Source organism: Varanus komodoensis, unplaced genomic scaffold, assembly GCF_004798865.1.
Source record: "Varanus komodoensis strain SLA01 unplaced genomic scaffold, ASM479886v1 scaffold1, whole genome shotgun sequence".
Taxonomy (NCBI): Eukaryota; Metazoa; Chordata; class Lepidosauria; order Squamata; family Varanidae; genus Varanus; species Varanus komodoensis.
Window position 1 is genome coordinate 6,697,956 of NW_025335268.1, and position 14,046 is coordinate 6,712,001.

A 14,046-nucleotide genomic window follows, 5' to 3' on the forward strand; every position below is an offset into this window, starting at 1 on the left:
GAATCATCTTTGTTTCCCTCCTCTGGACCTTTTCCTATTTTTCTTCATCTTTCTTAAATCTTGGTGCCCAGAACTGGACACAGTATTCCAGGTGAGGTCTGACTAGTAGAGGGACTACTAGTTCTTGTGATTTGGAAGTAATACTTCTGTTAATGCATCCCAAAATAGCATTTGCCCTTTTGGTGGCTGCATCACATTGTTGGCTCAGGTGGGGAAGAAGGTGGGTCACTGGACTCGCTAGGAATGGTGCCTGGCACGACTGCTAGCAAACCCCTCTTCCGCATCCTGCAGCCACTCTTTATCTGCTGGGGAAGGTTGCTGGTTGTGCAACTGGTGCTCCGCAAGCGTTCACCGAATTCGTCTTGGCTTGGCTTGCTTCGCATGACCTGGCCGAGCACAAAACAAAGTCCACGGATACTAGAGGGAAAGATTCTGGCCAAGCACAAAACAAAGACCACGGATACTAGAGGGAAAGCATTCCCACAAAGTATTCTGCTACCTTTGTGCTCTCAAGAAAGCCACTGAGCAGGCCTGGCTACTGCAAGAAACTGCTTATAAACCTAAAGTGAAGGCTAGCTTCAATTTGGGCCCAGTGGAGGATCAGGTATTTAGGGCTATAGAGAAGCTGACAAACTATGGTTAGATTTAAATCTCACACAAAGGACCTCAGCCTTCCAAACTACTCCCCTTCACAAATCATATATCCTTTGTTGTCTGCTTCCAAAAACCTGTTCACTTTTGTGCCCTGCACTGAACAGAATATCTCCCCTTCCAGGGAGAGTTCTTTCCCAATCACTGGAAATGACGGCAGGCCAGGAGTTCAAAAGCTTTTCAAACAAGGCCCTCTAATCACAATGGTTGCAGCAGCAATTGGACCAGCCTACCCAGAGCTATAGATGAAGGCTGGTTTGCAAGGAAACCAGCTTTCTCAGCACAAGGAGCCCCAATACTGAAGCATGAGCCCACAAGTGAGTTAATCAACCAGGCAAGGTCATCAACAAGTCAAAAAGGCCAAGAATTCTGTTCTCCCTTTTCCTAGTCAAGAGGGGTAAACCATAAAGTAGCAAACTAAAGTAAATCCATTATCCTCTCCCAGTAAAATAAAGAAATAAAATACAAATTTTAGGTTTTTCAAGTGAACAAACTCCAAAATATTAATTAGACCCAGTTATGAAGGTAGAAAGTCAAAAGAGTGTGGGGGCTATCCAGGGTATTGTATTGAGTGCCACATGTACGACTCTCTGCTAACTGTATGTAAGCCATGGGTGTGTGCTCAGTGTAATGAGTTCTTGGCTCTCAAGGAACCAGTTTGCTTGTTTTGGTTAAACCATCCCTAGTGAATGAAGGAAAATAAATTTCTGATTGCCCAAATGTAGACAGGAGAAAATAAGCCACAAGCATGCACTGAGGCATGAAAACCGGTTGGAGAGGCCTATGTGCCAAAATGTAAGTTGCACAGATCTAGGAAGGAAGCTGTGCTTAGGTGTTTCCATGCAAAAGTGAGCAGCCTCAGGGTCAAAACAGGAGAGCTACAATCTCTGGTTTTAAAGGAGAAGCTTTAAATATAGAGTGCTTGATGACAACCTGGTGGAATGGAGAGACTCAATGCAATACAATCACCTCTGGATATAGACTGTTTAGATGGTCAGGAAAGGGCATATTTGTTACTTGTTTGTTATTTGTTTTTCGGTGCCAGGCCAAGACCTTTTTATTTAAACATCATTTTAATGGTTAACATTATTGATTTTATATCTTTGGCTAGGACGTCTCCAATTATATTGTTTTTATATGGTTAATATGTATTTATTTATTGTTGTGAGCTGCCCGAGGCTTCGGCGAATAGGGCAGCATAGAAGCTTGCTAAATAAATAAATATTGCATGCTGTTCTCTACACTGAAGATGGAGAATGAAATCAGGAAGGCTTCACAGACAGAGCTGTAATTATGGGTAACTTCAACTACCTACACATTTACTGGATAAAAGCAGGTTGCTTACCTGTCACTGATGTTCTTCGAGTGGCCATCTGTGCAGTACCCCCATATGTGTGATGCACAGAGGCCACGACGAAGAAGTGGAAGTTCTAGTTCTGACAGAGGGGGTAGATTTGTTAATGACCTAAATGACTTTGTCCCAGAGTTTGTCATACAGCCAACTGGAGGGGAGACAACCCTGGATTTAATCCTCAGCAGGGTTGCCCATGACATAACACCAGGTGCAAATGTTGTTGAACCAATAGGAAACAATTACCGCAGTGCTGTTAGATTCAATATATAGTTAGGTGGAAGATTACTAAAGTGGTCCACTGTTGTGTCTTATCCAAAAGAGAAATCTTCTCTAAAATGAGGGAACTGGCAAAAAAGAAGTTTAAGAATATTAACCCCCTTCAGAATAGAGGCACAGATAGTATGCATAGCACGAGTTAGCAAAGGTAGCATAAAGTCCAAAGGGTCACCAATATAGTTAACAAGTAGAGTCACGAAAGCTATTAAAGAGAAGAAAGTTTTCTTCAAGAAATTGTAATCTTGCCCAAATCAAGAAATCAAAACTGGGCGCAAACTTGTGCAAGAGATATACAAGCAGACAATTTTAGGAAGCATATTGCTAACAACTTCAAAGCCAACAATATAGAATCACAGAATGGTGGAACAGGAAGGGGCCTATAAGGCCATTGAGTCCAACCCCTGTTCAATGCAGGATTCCAAGTTAAAGCATCCCTGACAGATGGCTGTCCAGCTGCCTACTGAATGCCTCCAGTGTGGGAGAACACACAACGCCTCTAGGAAATTGTTCTAATAGGAATTTTTTTCTGATATCTGAAAACTGGCTTCCTGTAACTTGAGCCCATCAGTTTGTATCCTGTCCTCTGGGATGACTGAGAAACAATTTTGGCTCTTTTCTCTGAAACAGCCTTTCACATACTTGCAGAGTGCTAACATATCACCCCTCAATCTTCTCAAGTCTAAACATGCCCAGCATTTTCAATCTTGCCTCATATGGCTTTGTTTCCACTCGGGTGCTCTCCTCTGAACTTTTTTTAGTGCTTTAATTATATCAGAAGGAAGCAAGCAGCTAGAGAGCCAGTTGGATCACTGGATAATAATGGAATTAAAGGAACACTAAAGGAGGATGAGGAGAGTGTAAAGATTCTGAATAAATTATTTTCCTCTGTCTTCACATCTGAGGATGCAGAACAGATGCCTGTTCTTAAATAGGACCTTGAACCTCTTCTTGAGGGGAGTTGGAGAAATTAAGGCAGAAATTAATGCCAAAATATGAAAATCTCAACTTTATTGACAAACTGAAAGTTAATAAATTACTAGGTCCAGCTATTATCCATCTAAGATATTACCATCTTATTCATAAAGAGCTCAAATATGAAATAGTTGACCTTCTTAACAAAAATGTGCAAAATATTCCTCAGACTTCTGTACCAGAGCACTGGCAAATAGCCAATGCAACAACCATTTTTAAAAAGGGATCTAGGGAATTTCAGGCCAGTAAGCTTATCTATTGAAAGTGTGATTAAATATAAAATCAGTAAGCACACAGAGGGATAAGTCCTGTTGAAAAAGAATCAACATGGCTTATGCAAGGGGAAATTCAATCCCACTAACCTATTAGATTTCTTTGAGAGTGTTGATGAGCATGTGGACAGAAGTGGTTACTTGAACTTCGAAAGTCCTTCACCAAAGACTCCTGAGCAGAGTTAGCAGGACTGGAATAAGGGAGTGGGTTCTCTTATGGCTCACCAACTGGTTAAAGAACAGGAAGCAGGGAGTGAGGATAAATTGTAATTTCTCCCAAGGAGGGATATAAATAGCTGGCTCCTTCTCCCATAATAGTAGAACCCAAGGGGGTCATCCCATGAAGATGACTGGTAAGAGGTTCAGGACAGATAAAAGGAGTTACTTCTTCACACAGCACATAGTTAAACTGTGGAATTCACTGCCACAGGAAGTAGCAATGGCTATCAATTTGAATGGCTTAAGAGGAGACTGGACAAATTCATGGTAGAAAAGGATATCATCAGCTACTAACCTTGTTGGTTTTGTGCTACTTCTGTTTTCAGAAGTGCTTACTGAGGTGCTTAGGTAGGTGGAACCCCTCTTGCTAAAGGGATCCTACGGGCAGCTGGTTTGCCATCATGTGAACAGACTGCTGGACTGGTCAGACCATTGGTCTGAACCAGCATAACTTATGTTCTCATGCTCACTCATGTCAAAGAGCCCCTTTTAAAAGGAGCTGGAGAGTTTTGATATCCTATTTGTAGAGTGAGTTGTCATGACATGCAAACTTGCCATTCTCTTCTTTTCTGGCTTAACTTGATGTTTCTCATTCCTCCCCACACCCTCTTTTCCATTCTGTTACATCTTGGTCTTTTGTATTTTTACCCAAAAGTTGCTTTTCCTAAGTTCAACAGGCTTTATTCTCTCAAGTAAATGTACATAGGATTTTCAGACTTAAATTTATGGCATTTGCACACCTTTTCATCTTTCTGTTTCCCCCCTACCTTTCTAAAGGCTGCCTTTCATGCACTATGCTTCTGGTGCAGTATTCCTTTCATCCTCCATTACACAAGCATGGGCAGGCTACACAGTGGCATTCTTTGTGTCTTGGTTAACTAATGCTGAGGCAAAGCAATCTGCACTGGCTTAGGGGCAAACACCCGGCTCCTTTCTGTACTCTTGTGGCGGTTTTTTTCTCTTCCCCTGAAAAAAGGATGCAAGAATTATAGCATCTCAACTTTCTACCTTTTTTTCCTGGTGCAAACATGGATTTGCCTTCATTGTGTACATTTGCATTACATTTGCAGCAAGGCTGGCTGCTTCCAACATTGCAAAAACACACACCAGCAGATTCTAGCAGTTCAGGTTTGCTAGCCTGAGCACCATATTCCCTTGGTAGAAAGGAGTTTAAATGCAAGAAATAGAGCAGGACCCCTGTATCCATGTAGATCTGTTCCAAGACCTGCAAACACGGAATCCTGTTTCTGAATACAGACTTTCCCTTTGACTTAGACAAGGGTCAGAAATTGACTGCTTTTAGCAACTGCTTTTGCTGTAGCCCTAGAAGCTGGACTTATAGTATATACATTTCTTTTTCCCAATTTCATTCATTCTTATCTCAGCATGCAATTTTATTTCTTGCCCTAGTAAATCGAAAATTTTCAAGTGAAGGAAGCACTTTAAGACCTCCTTTGGCACTTTATGGCATATTATGACTTCTGTTTCGGCCAAGGGCGACTGCAAACACAATAACTAAGCCAGTGGATATAGGATCTTGCTGTACATATATGAACTATTCTTATGCGAAGATTTTGGTACAAGGATGCAGCACTCAGACCTTCAGGCATAGTACCGCACAAGCCAGAACAATTATCTGGAACAAAGACAGCAGCCTGGCTAAAAGACTATGCCCTGTACAGACGCTATCCTTCTCACTTCTAGAAACTTTTGTCTGCAAAGCACAAACTGTGGACATCAGCAGAGAAGCCAGTGTGACATGTGCTCAAAGTTGCAAGTGCCATACAAGACTGCCCTGGTTGTAAAGATTTGCAGGGAAGGCTCTGCTCTTCATACACCATCAGTTGTTACATGTTTGATGGCAAGGACAGAGAGGGTCTTCTTGGTGATTGCTCCTAGGTTTTGAAACTCCCCAACTACTGGAGCACTGGGCAGGCTCCCTTTTTTGCTCTCCTTCGGTCAGCAGTCTCACAACTGTGGCAGGGAGAGGAGACAGATGCTTACTCCCTTGGACTACTGCCTGGAGGCCTGAGGATGGGAGAACCTATGGAGGGCTCAGTCATCTGCTGGGTGCACAGCTGGGTTAAGAGCATGGGTGAGTATGATGCGAGAACCCAATGACATCTTATGCACCTGAAACCTCTCTTGCTTGGACTACAATCGAACCATAATCTTTTGGCTTGCCTCAGTTCCCATGTTTGTGGGATCTTATCTTAGAATCATACTTTGAATTCTGACTCTTGGAATTTAGGTGCCTAGGCCTTTGAAACTCTGCCTCAGACTACATTGCTGATTTTTTGAAACTTTCTCCCAGCTTCTGTTCAGATTGTATCTTGAAACTCAGTGCTGGATTTGCAGCCCTGTTAATTGAACTAGCTTATTTACTATTGAGTCTCTAATCTCTGCAATTTTTCTGTGCTGCAAACTCTGAAGGACTGTTTGTGTTTCGATCTCATTCCAAAAAGCAAGTTCATTATTGACAAAAGAAATGGGCCTGCCAAGAACAGCCAATGAACCTTTGCGGGAACCATAATCCTCTCCAGAACTGGTTTAAAACCACTTTGCTGGAGAAAGGAGCCACCACAGTAAGTGCACCTCTGTCTTGTCTGAATTGAGCCTCAGTTTATTGGCCGTTATTCAGTCCAATACTGCCTTGCCTGAATTTGTTTAAAAGGTGAAATAAGGCTGGGTGTCATTTACATATTAGTTAGTTCGCATGCCTAGATGATCTCTTCCACGTGTTTCAGGTAGATGCTGCATACAAAGAGGATAGAATAGATCCTGGTGGAACGCCACAGCACAGGGGCCAATGCAGAACGCGATGATCTCCCAGTGCTACTTTCTAGAATTGGCCACCCAAGTCAAATCAGAACCATTGCACCATAGTGCCTCCAACTCATGCCTCAGATAACCTGTCTGCAGAAGAGTATCATGGTCAACAGTATTGAAAGCTGCTGAGAGGTTCAAGAGTATCAACAGGATCATACTTCTTCTGTCCCCCTCTTGGCAAAGATCATCCCAGAAGACAACCAAGGCAGTTGCTGTTCTAAAATCAGGCCTGAAGCCCCACTGAAATGAGCGAAGTAATTGATAGTGTTATGTAAAGAGAGGACTGCTTAAGCTAATTAAGTCCAGCATCTAGAATTACTCAGCTCACCACTGACAGGAACAAAACAACATGATAGAAAATCTAACTTACTGGTCAACTAGGGAGAATGAGGCAGTATGAGAAGTTGTACAAAAAATTTCATGCTGGTTACACCTGCACCACCTTTCACATGCAAATAATCTATTTTACTAGGGGACAAAGAACTGCTACATGGCTACATCTTGATCCAGATTATGCATGCATGGCGGAAGATATACAGGGCTTTGTTGGAACTCCAGGCTGACTTGAGAAGAAAAATGCTGTTCAGCCATTCACTCATCCCTGACCTGGTAGCCCTGACAGACACAAGGCTTCCAAGGAAGGTAAACTTACAGGGGAAATGGCTTAATAATCTACTTTCAAAGGTAATACACGGGATACTTTTTCAAAATACATTTGTTATAGGACCAGGAGTGGGGATGACTTTTGCTAGTGGCATACCTCAAAAAAAAAAAAAAAATCTCTGACAGGCTGCCACCAGACAGAATGGACCTCTTGATCCAGCCTAGCCTGCCAAGCTTTTGGGGGAGTTCAAGCCCTATTTTCCCAAGAACTTTTTCCTTCAGGAAACCAAAGATTTCCCCCCCAAAGCTCAACAAAACAGGAAAACAAAGACCTTGTGAAAATCCTAAGCATATAAACAGTATTTTTGCAGCCATGCAATCCTTCCTATTAGAAAAAACATTTTTCATGAGCATATCCTTTTAAAACAATGAAGCCAAATGTACAAGTATTTAAAAAGTGAGAAAGCAATGATCAGGCAGAAGTCTCATTAAATAAATTGTCAGTCTAACACATCTCATTACATGTAACCTAGCTGTAGCGACTCAGGTTAAAAGGCATACACAGAGTTCATTGCAGAGGAGACTCTGAGGGACTATCTTGCCATCCAGTCAGATGATATATGAAAGGCAAACTCTTACTTTTCTGAGAATCTGAGTTTAGAAAAAGCTGACACCTTACCAGAGTCTTGATTTTTCTTTTGTTCAAACATTCAATAGCCTCTATATCTGAGGCCAGCAGTTTAGCCAACAAATCAGAAAATGATTTAATTGACTGAATCCGTTTTCCTAAGGATTTTAAACCTACATCTCCAAAGGTTAGCTAGTTTGAACCAAATAGGTCATTCTAAAGAAGAAATTAACTTTTGCATATGTACTCAGAAAGAGATAGGTTTATTCAAGTTGCCTGCTAGCTTACTAACTTATCAGATGTTCAAGAGAACACAACTGTTAAGCAACACCAGAATATAAGGGTTTATCGTAACTTACTTTAGTGATCGTCTTTAAAATAGCAAGGCGATCCGTGGGTGGCGGCAAACCAACATAGAGTGTTTTATCCAATCTTCCTGGGCGCAAAATAGCTGGATCAATAATATCTGAAGGGAAAGTTATAAACAAGCATTATTGAGACTTTGGATACAAAATTGGAAGTACTTGAGAACAAAAACTACCATAAGATATATCATGAAGTGCTTCTTTGAACAGAAAGACACATTTCTAAAACAAAGCACCTTATCTCTAGCAACAGAAATTCAATTGTTTATCAGAACTGTACAGCTTTTAGGCACCAAGAAGCTTTACAGATGTCTGCATAGCTATATATCAGGCTAGCATGTTGAGTCACCTTTGCTAAGTTGGAAAGGCACAGGTCTGCAGCTGGATGGGTGACCTCACATGCAAGCAAAGCAGGGGGTTGAACTCAATAATTTTATAAGCGCCTTCCAACTCCATTACTACTTTATTCTTCTTTCTTCTCTCCACTGTTGCTAATTTATTGGCTTATACAGGATGAGCTATGAGTCACTCACATGCTCTACTCCCCTCTTTCTCCGATTATAAGCTGTATATCAAAGAAACTCAGTTACTTGATTCTTCACTTTGCCAGCTGATCTAATTACAGACCACTAGACTAATACTGATACAAGGGGGTAACTGAAGACTAAATCTAGCTTAAAAATACTTAGATAAACGCAGCATTTACACTATCTGCTTATATGTATCTGTCATGTCTCACTAGGGATGGAGGCGTCTATCAAATTCAGTTTCTCAGTTCTCCTTTACCCAGAGTTAAGTTGGTTACATTCTATTTCTGCATCAGTTAGTAATTTTTTAGTCATAGATTGTCCTACATATGTTATGTGCATTTTGCCTAATATACTTTTTTTGCAAATCGTTTACCTTCATATAATGCATTTTTGTATATTATTTTCACAAACATATGATTCTTTGTGTGCACCTTCCTACAATATATGCATTCCTATATACATTTAAATTGAAGAACTGCATCACAAAACATTAAGCCAAGAAATTTTGCCTTCAGCCTTATATAGGAGACCTTCAACAAATGTATTCACTATGGGACCAATCTTTTCATTTAAAAATTATTAATGTATTTATTACATTCAAATACCATTGGAGAACCTTTTTACAAACATGAAAAGAATATTCATTGAGTGTTCTCTAAGCACAAAGCTCCAAGTTTCTACTTTTGTTGTACATTTGCATCACTAAACATTATCACAGCTTTTCCAGTTAAACTAATGTAATCTGAAGTGTTGCGATTATCTCATAATAGAACAAACTGGGATGAATCGCTGCATTAAGACAACTACAGCAAACAATAAGACTTCAACATTTTTTTTACTTTACTGTTATGAACACCTCTCAAGTTTGATGGAAGGATAGGTGTTATATTGCTGAATTCTACATTCTGATCTGCCTTTACATTGTGATTAAGCCACATAAAGAGTTGATCCCAACAAAAAACCTGGAGGCATATCTCACTGAACTCCTCACCATTACTTCAGCTGCCACATCTTTGCTTCAGGAAAGCTAAAAAGGAAGGAGCAGTTCAAAGGCCTAGGAACAAATGGATGCATGTTATATGCAATCAGATCACTGAACCTCTGAGCACAGTATTTTTCCATCTCTCCTATCCTGAAACCATTTTTACAGGTGATTCTAAAGCTTAAACCACAAACATGCTAAGTATACCATCTGACCCATCTTCCAACAAGCAACCTCAGTGTCACCCTCAGAAAATCTAGTGACAGATGCATATTGGGGAATATCTTATTCAGCCTTGTACACAGGAATAACTAGGAATTCCACTGTATGCTTGGCTTCCTCAGAGCACAGCAAGAAACACATGAACTGGCATACACTTAGCAACCAGTTTCAACAACAATAAATCTTCTGTAAATCACTCTTAACCTTTATTTTATGAAAAAGGTCAGCACGATCTGAACACTATTGCAGGATAAATAGTATCCGCTCTCCTAGAAGAAATTACAATATGTAGTTCTACAGTTTCAGGAACCATGGGAGAAGAGAATACCTTTTGCATTCAAATGGTTCATTCCAGCTAAGACACCAAGTATTATTTATATTACATTAGAAAGCAAATGTTCTAGTCTGGAGTCACACTTGGCCTAATATCCTTCATGCAAATATACTTGCTCACAGTTCAGATCTGTATATTCACTCACTTGGAAGTGCTGATGAGAACTTTCCACTTAATAACTACCCCAAACTGTAACCAGCTTGAACTTCAGCCTGTTCAAAACACTTAGCACTGAAATAACAACTTCCACTAGATATAATCTATGTATGAAGAAATGGTATTCTGAAGTAGTAAACACAATGACAGTGCTTCATTTCATTTATTATATTTCTATACTACCCCATAGCCGAAGCTCTCTGGACAGTTCACAAAGTCCAAAACCTTAAAAATACACTATAAAAAACATATACAAACATGGAAGTATACAACAAAGAGACATATATCGAAAACGAATTTTGAACAATGAACAAGACAAAATTAAAAACAAATTAAAAACCTCTTCATATGTAGACAAATGCCAAATGCAAGAAGACTAAAGACTGAATGAGCCTTATCAGAACATAAAGTTTGGGGAATAAGGTTCTGCCCCATGGATGTCCAGCATGGGGTTCCTTAGTGATTGGTCCTTTAAACAGCACAACGAGAGAGGAAGCAGGGCCAATCCACAAGTCCTTGCTGAGGAATGCCTCCCAACACACAAACACCGTATATTTGCTTTCCATAAATTTCCTTTGCTATTCCTTCCAGGTCTGTTGCCTAAAACACCACTACAATGTGGGCAAAGAGAACAAGGTTGTACTAAAAGGTTGTACTAAAAGATTGAAGGCTGCAGCAGAAAAATTAAGGGATAAGGAACTTAGGTGGAATTTTTAATATATAGTGACATTTTGGTGGTTATTCATAAATCAAATAGTAAAAAAACAGCAGCAGAAAATAAAACTCTTTGATGACATTTTTCCATTGGATTTAATAAACATAGTCACAAAGCTTTCACACTACTATAATTAAAACACACAAGCACCTTTATAGCAGCAGAATAGCTACCTCTTTATCATGGGCAAGAGACATGCATACCTAAGAACAGACACTCATGTGATCCTCCTAAGATTAGCCCCAATTGTTCAAGGTTTCTAACCTGGCCTGTTGGTGGCTGCCATAATGAAAACCTGACGACGAGACTCCAGTCCATCCATCTCTGTTAGCAACTGGTTCACTACACGAATGCTGGCACCTGACTGTAAGAATAAGAAGGCAACAAAATGACACAGGCAGCATAATCAGGGATAGGAAACTTCCGGCTACTGGCATTTCTCCTCTGGCCCACCAGCATCTCTCCCAGAGCTTGCACCATCTTTTGAAAGCAAAAGGCTCTTATCATTGATCAGCAGATGCCCAGAGATAGAAGATTTTCCTGCAGAGGAGGGAGAAGGCACATGGCTGGGTGGGGAAGCTAGAGTGATTCACTCCCACTTACTTCTGAGGCTTGTCCTGCCCTGTTTACTCATGAGTACACATGCAGAGACTTGGTATCTGGATGCTATTTGAAGGGGATGTTGTGTGATTCAGCTCGGCTTATTCATACATGACTTCAGAGTGTGCCCCGTTTAAATCTGAGCAGCCTTAAAATTAGGATTAAGTGTCTGATTACTTATCATCACTCTGCCTTTGGCTGCATCATCATATGGAATACAGCCCTGAGACCTTCCTAGCCTGGAATTCAGTCCTTTAGGATTAAAAAAAAAAATCTATACCCTTGACACAAACTTACATTCACAAGTAAAAAACAAAAGTTCTGGATCATTTATCTTTTTCATACCCATGATCTATCTTCTTTCCTGACAACTGGTTCACTCATCACACTAGTTTCAACCTATCATTCCACCCAAAAAGACTAACCATAAGAATTTCTAGCCACCACATCACAAAAGGGAAAGAGTAAATTATAAAAGAGACGTAAAAATCAATCAGTTGATTCTGACCTGCAAAATTATACAGTAAACCCAAGAGGGAGAAAAGATGAAAGAACTCTCTTTCAGAGAGCTGACTCTTGATTACAAATATCAATTCATTTCCAATGCTTCAGATCACTTACTATGGTGAGGTTATGCTTTGGTTTTATCTGACACATGGTTAATTAAATTCCAAATCATCTCCAACTTCAAAGAAAATGACTCTTCCTATAGATTACATGATGCTAAAGCACAATGGTGCTTAATTACAAGCATAGTAAATTCCCCTGCCTGCTGGTAAGGCCTTGAGACATTCATGGAGAATTCTATTGGTGGCCACTAGTCACGCTGGTACTGTGCAACACTGTGGTCCAGGGCAATGTCTCTCTAAATGCCACTTGCTGGGAGAGCAACAATGTCTCTGTGTGACAGCGTCCCTAGAAGTGTGAAGAGATCCAGTGTGGCGCCGTGCTCAAGAGCCTAGGAATGTAACTCAGGAGATTTGGGTTCTAGTCCCTGCTTGGCCACAGGGCCAACTGGATGCCTTTGGTGCAGTCACAGGCTCTCAGCCCAGCCTACCTCACAGGATTGTTGTTGTGGGGATAAGACTGAGAGCAGGAGAAGGACAATGATGAAGCTGCTTTGAATTCACTGTATGAAAAAGTGGGATATAAATCTAATAAATAAACAAACAAACAAACTCATCTGCAGAAGAGAAGGATGACTGATCTTAAGGCCAGAATTCTAGAGCCATCTGTGGCTCAGGAGCCTCCGTCCCTAGGAAGTTAGTGGAAAGAGGGCACAACACAGCTGGGTGGACATCAGCAGTGGAACCAGGATCCTCCCAGCAGACACCTGGCATTCTGCCCTCACAGAGAAGAGCATGCAAGCAAAGGTGGAGAGGAACCACCTCCGAGCAACTTAAGTGGATGATTGAGACAGTTCTGCAAAGGAGACATGCTTGCCTGCAAGCCAATAGGTTACGTAGGAGAAATGTGTTGCAAGCACCCTCAGACTGCCTGCAGTTGTGAGATAAAGACTTTGCTAAGTAAACATGGCACAAACACTTGCTTCAAAGCACTGCCAATTCAACTCCGGTTTTACAACCCTGCTTCTGCCTCTTCCTTGCCCTTCAGCAATCAATTCACCGCTGATCTCAGCTCAGCTTCTTAGTGATATGCCATCTTCATCAAGCATTCAGTTGTGTCCGACCCTTGGCCACTCTATAGATCATTGCTCATCATGCCTCTCTGTCTTTCACGGCTTCCTTCAAGACCGCCATGTCCATCACAGTGTGTTTCTTCATGATGTCCAGCTAAAGAGTGCTGGGGTGGCCCCTTCTTCTTTTTCCACTGATCACTCCCAGCATGATTGATTTTTCGAGTGAGTCAGCTCTCATGCCATGGCCAAAGTATGGCAGTCTTTGTTTGTTGATCTTGGCTTCAAATGATATATTTAGTGAGTCCTCTTTGTCTAGGACTTCTTTTTTTTGGCAGACCATGGGAAGTGCATCAGTCATCTCCAGCACCGCAACTCAAAAGCATCCACCATTCTTCTATCTGCCTTTCTATCTGGCTACCAATGCATCAACTTTACAGAATGCTGGGACCTCGAAGAAATGGCTGCAGGGCTCCTGCAGGAGTTCCGCAGCCACTTCTGACCATGCGCCCTACACAGAGCTGGCACAGTGGCAGCAGCAAAGTGTGGGGGGGGGGGGCTGATGCAGGAAGAGGGCACAATGCAGAGGGAAGAGCACACCTTGACAGCGATTGTTCACTCCTGCCTCAGGCAGAAGGAGAGTCTGTGCCAGGGATGGTTCTGAAGGGATCAGACCTCAAACAAGCAAGCACATAAAATCTT

The 14,046-nt window shown here is 41.3% G+C and overlaps 1 protein-coding gene across 1 annotated transcript in view; it reads right to left on the minus strand.

Moving 5' to 3' along the window:
- NVL (nuclear VCP like) overlaps positions 1-14,046 on the minus strand; it is a 65,894-nt gene that overhangs the window by 20,125 nt on the left and 31,723 nt on the right. Inside the window, exons 18-19 of the mRNA XM_044432972.1 lie at positions 11,373-11,472; positions 8,164-8,270 (exon numbers count right to left, since the gene is read on the minus strand). Coding sequence (XP_044288907.1) covers positions 8,164-8,270; positions 11,373-11,472 — 207 coding nt within the window. The remainder of the gene's footprint in view (positions 1-8,163; positions 8,271-11,372; positions 11,473-14,046) is intronic.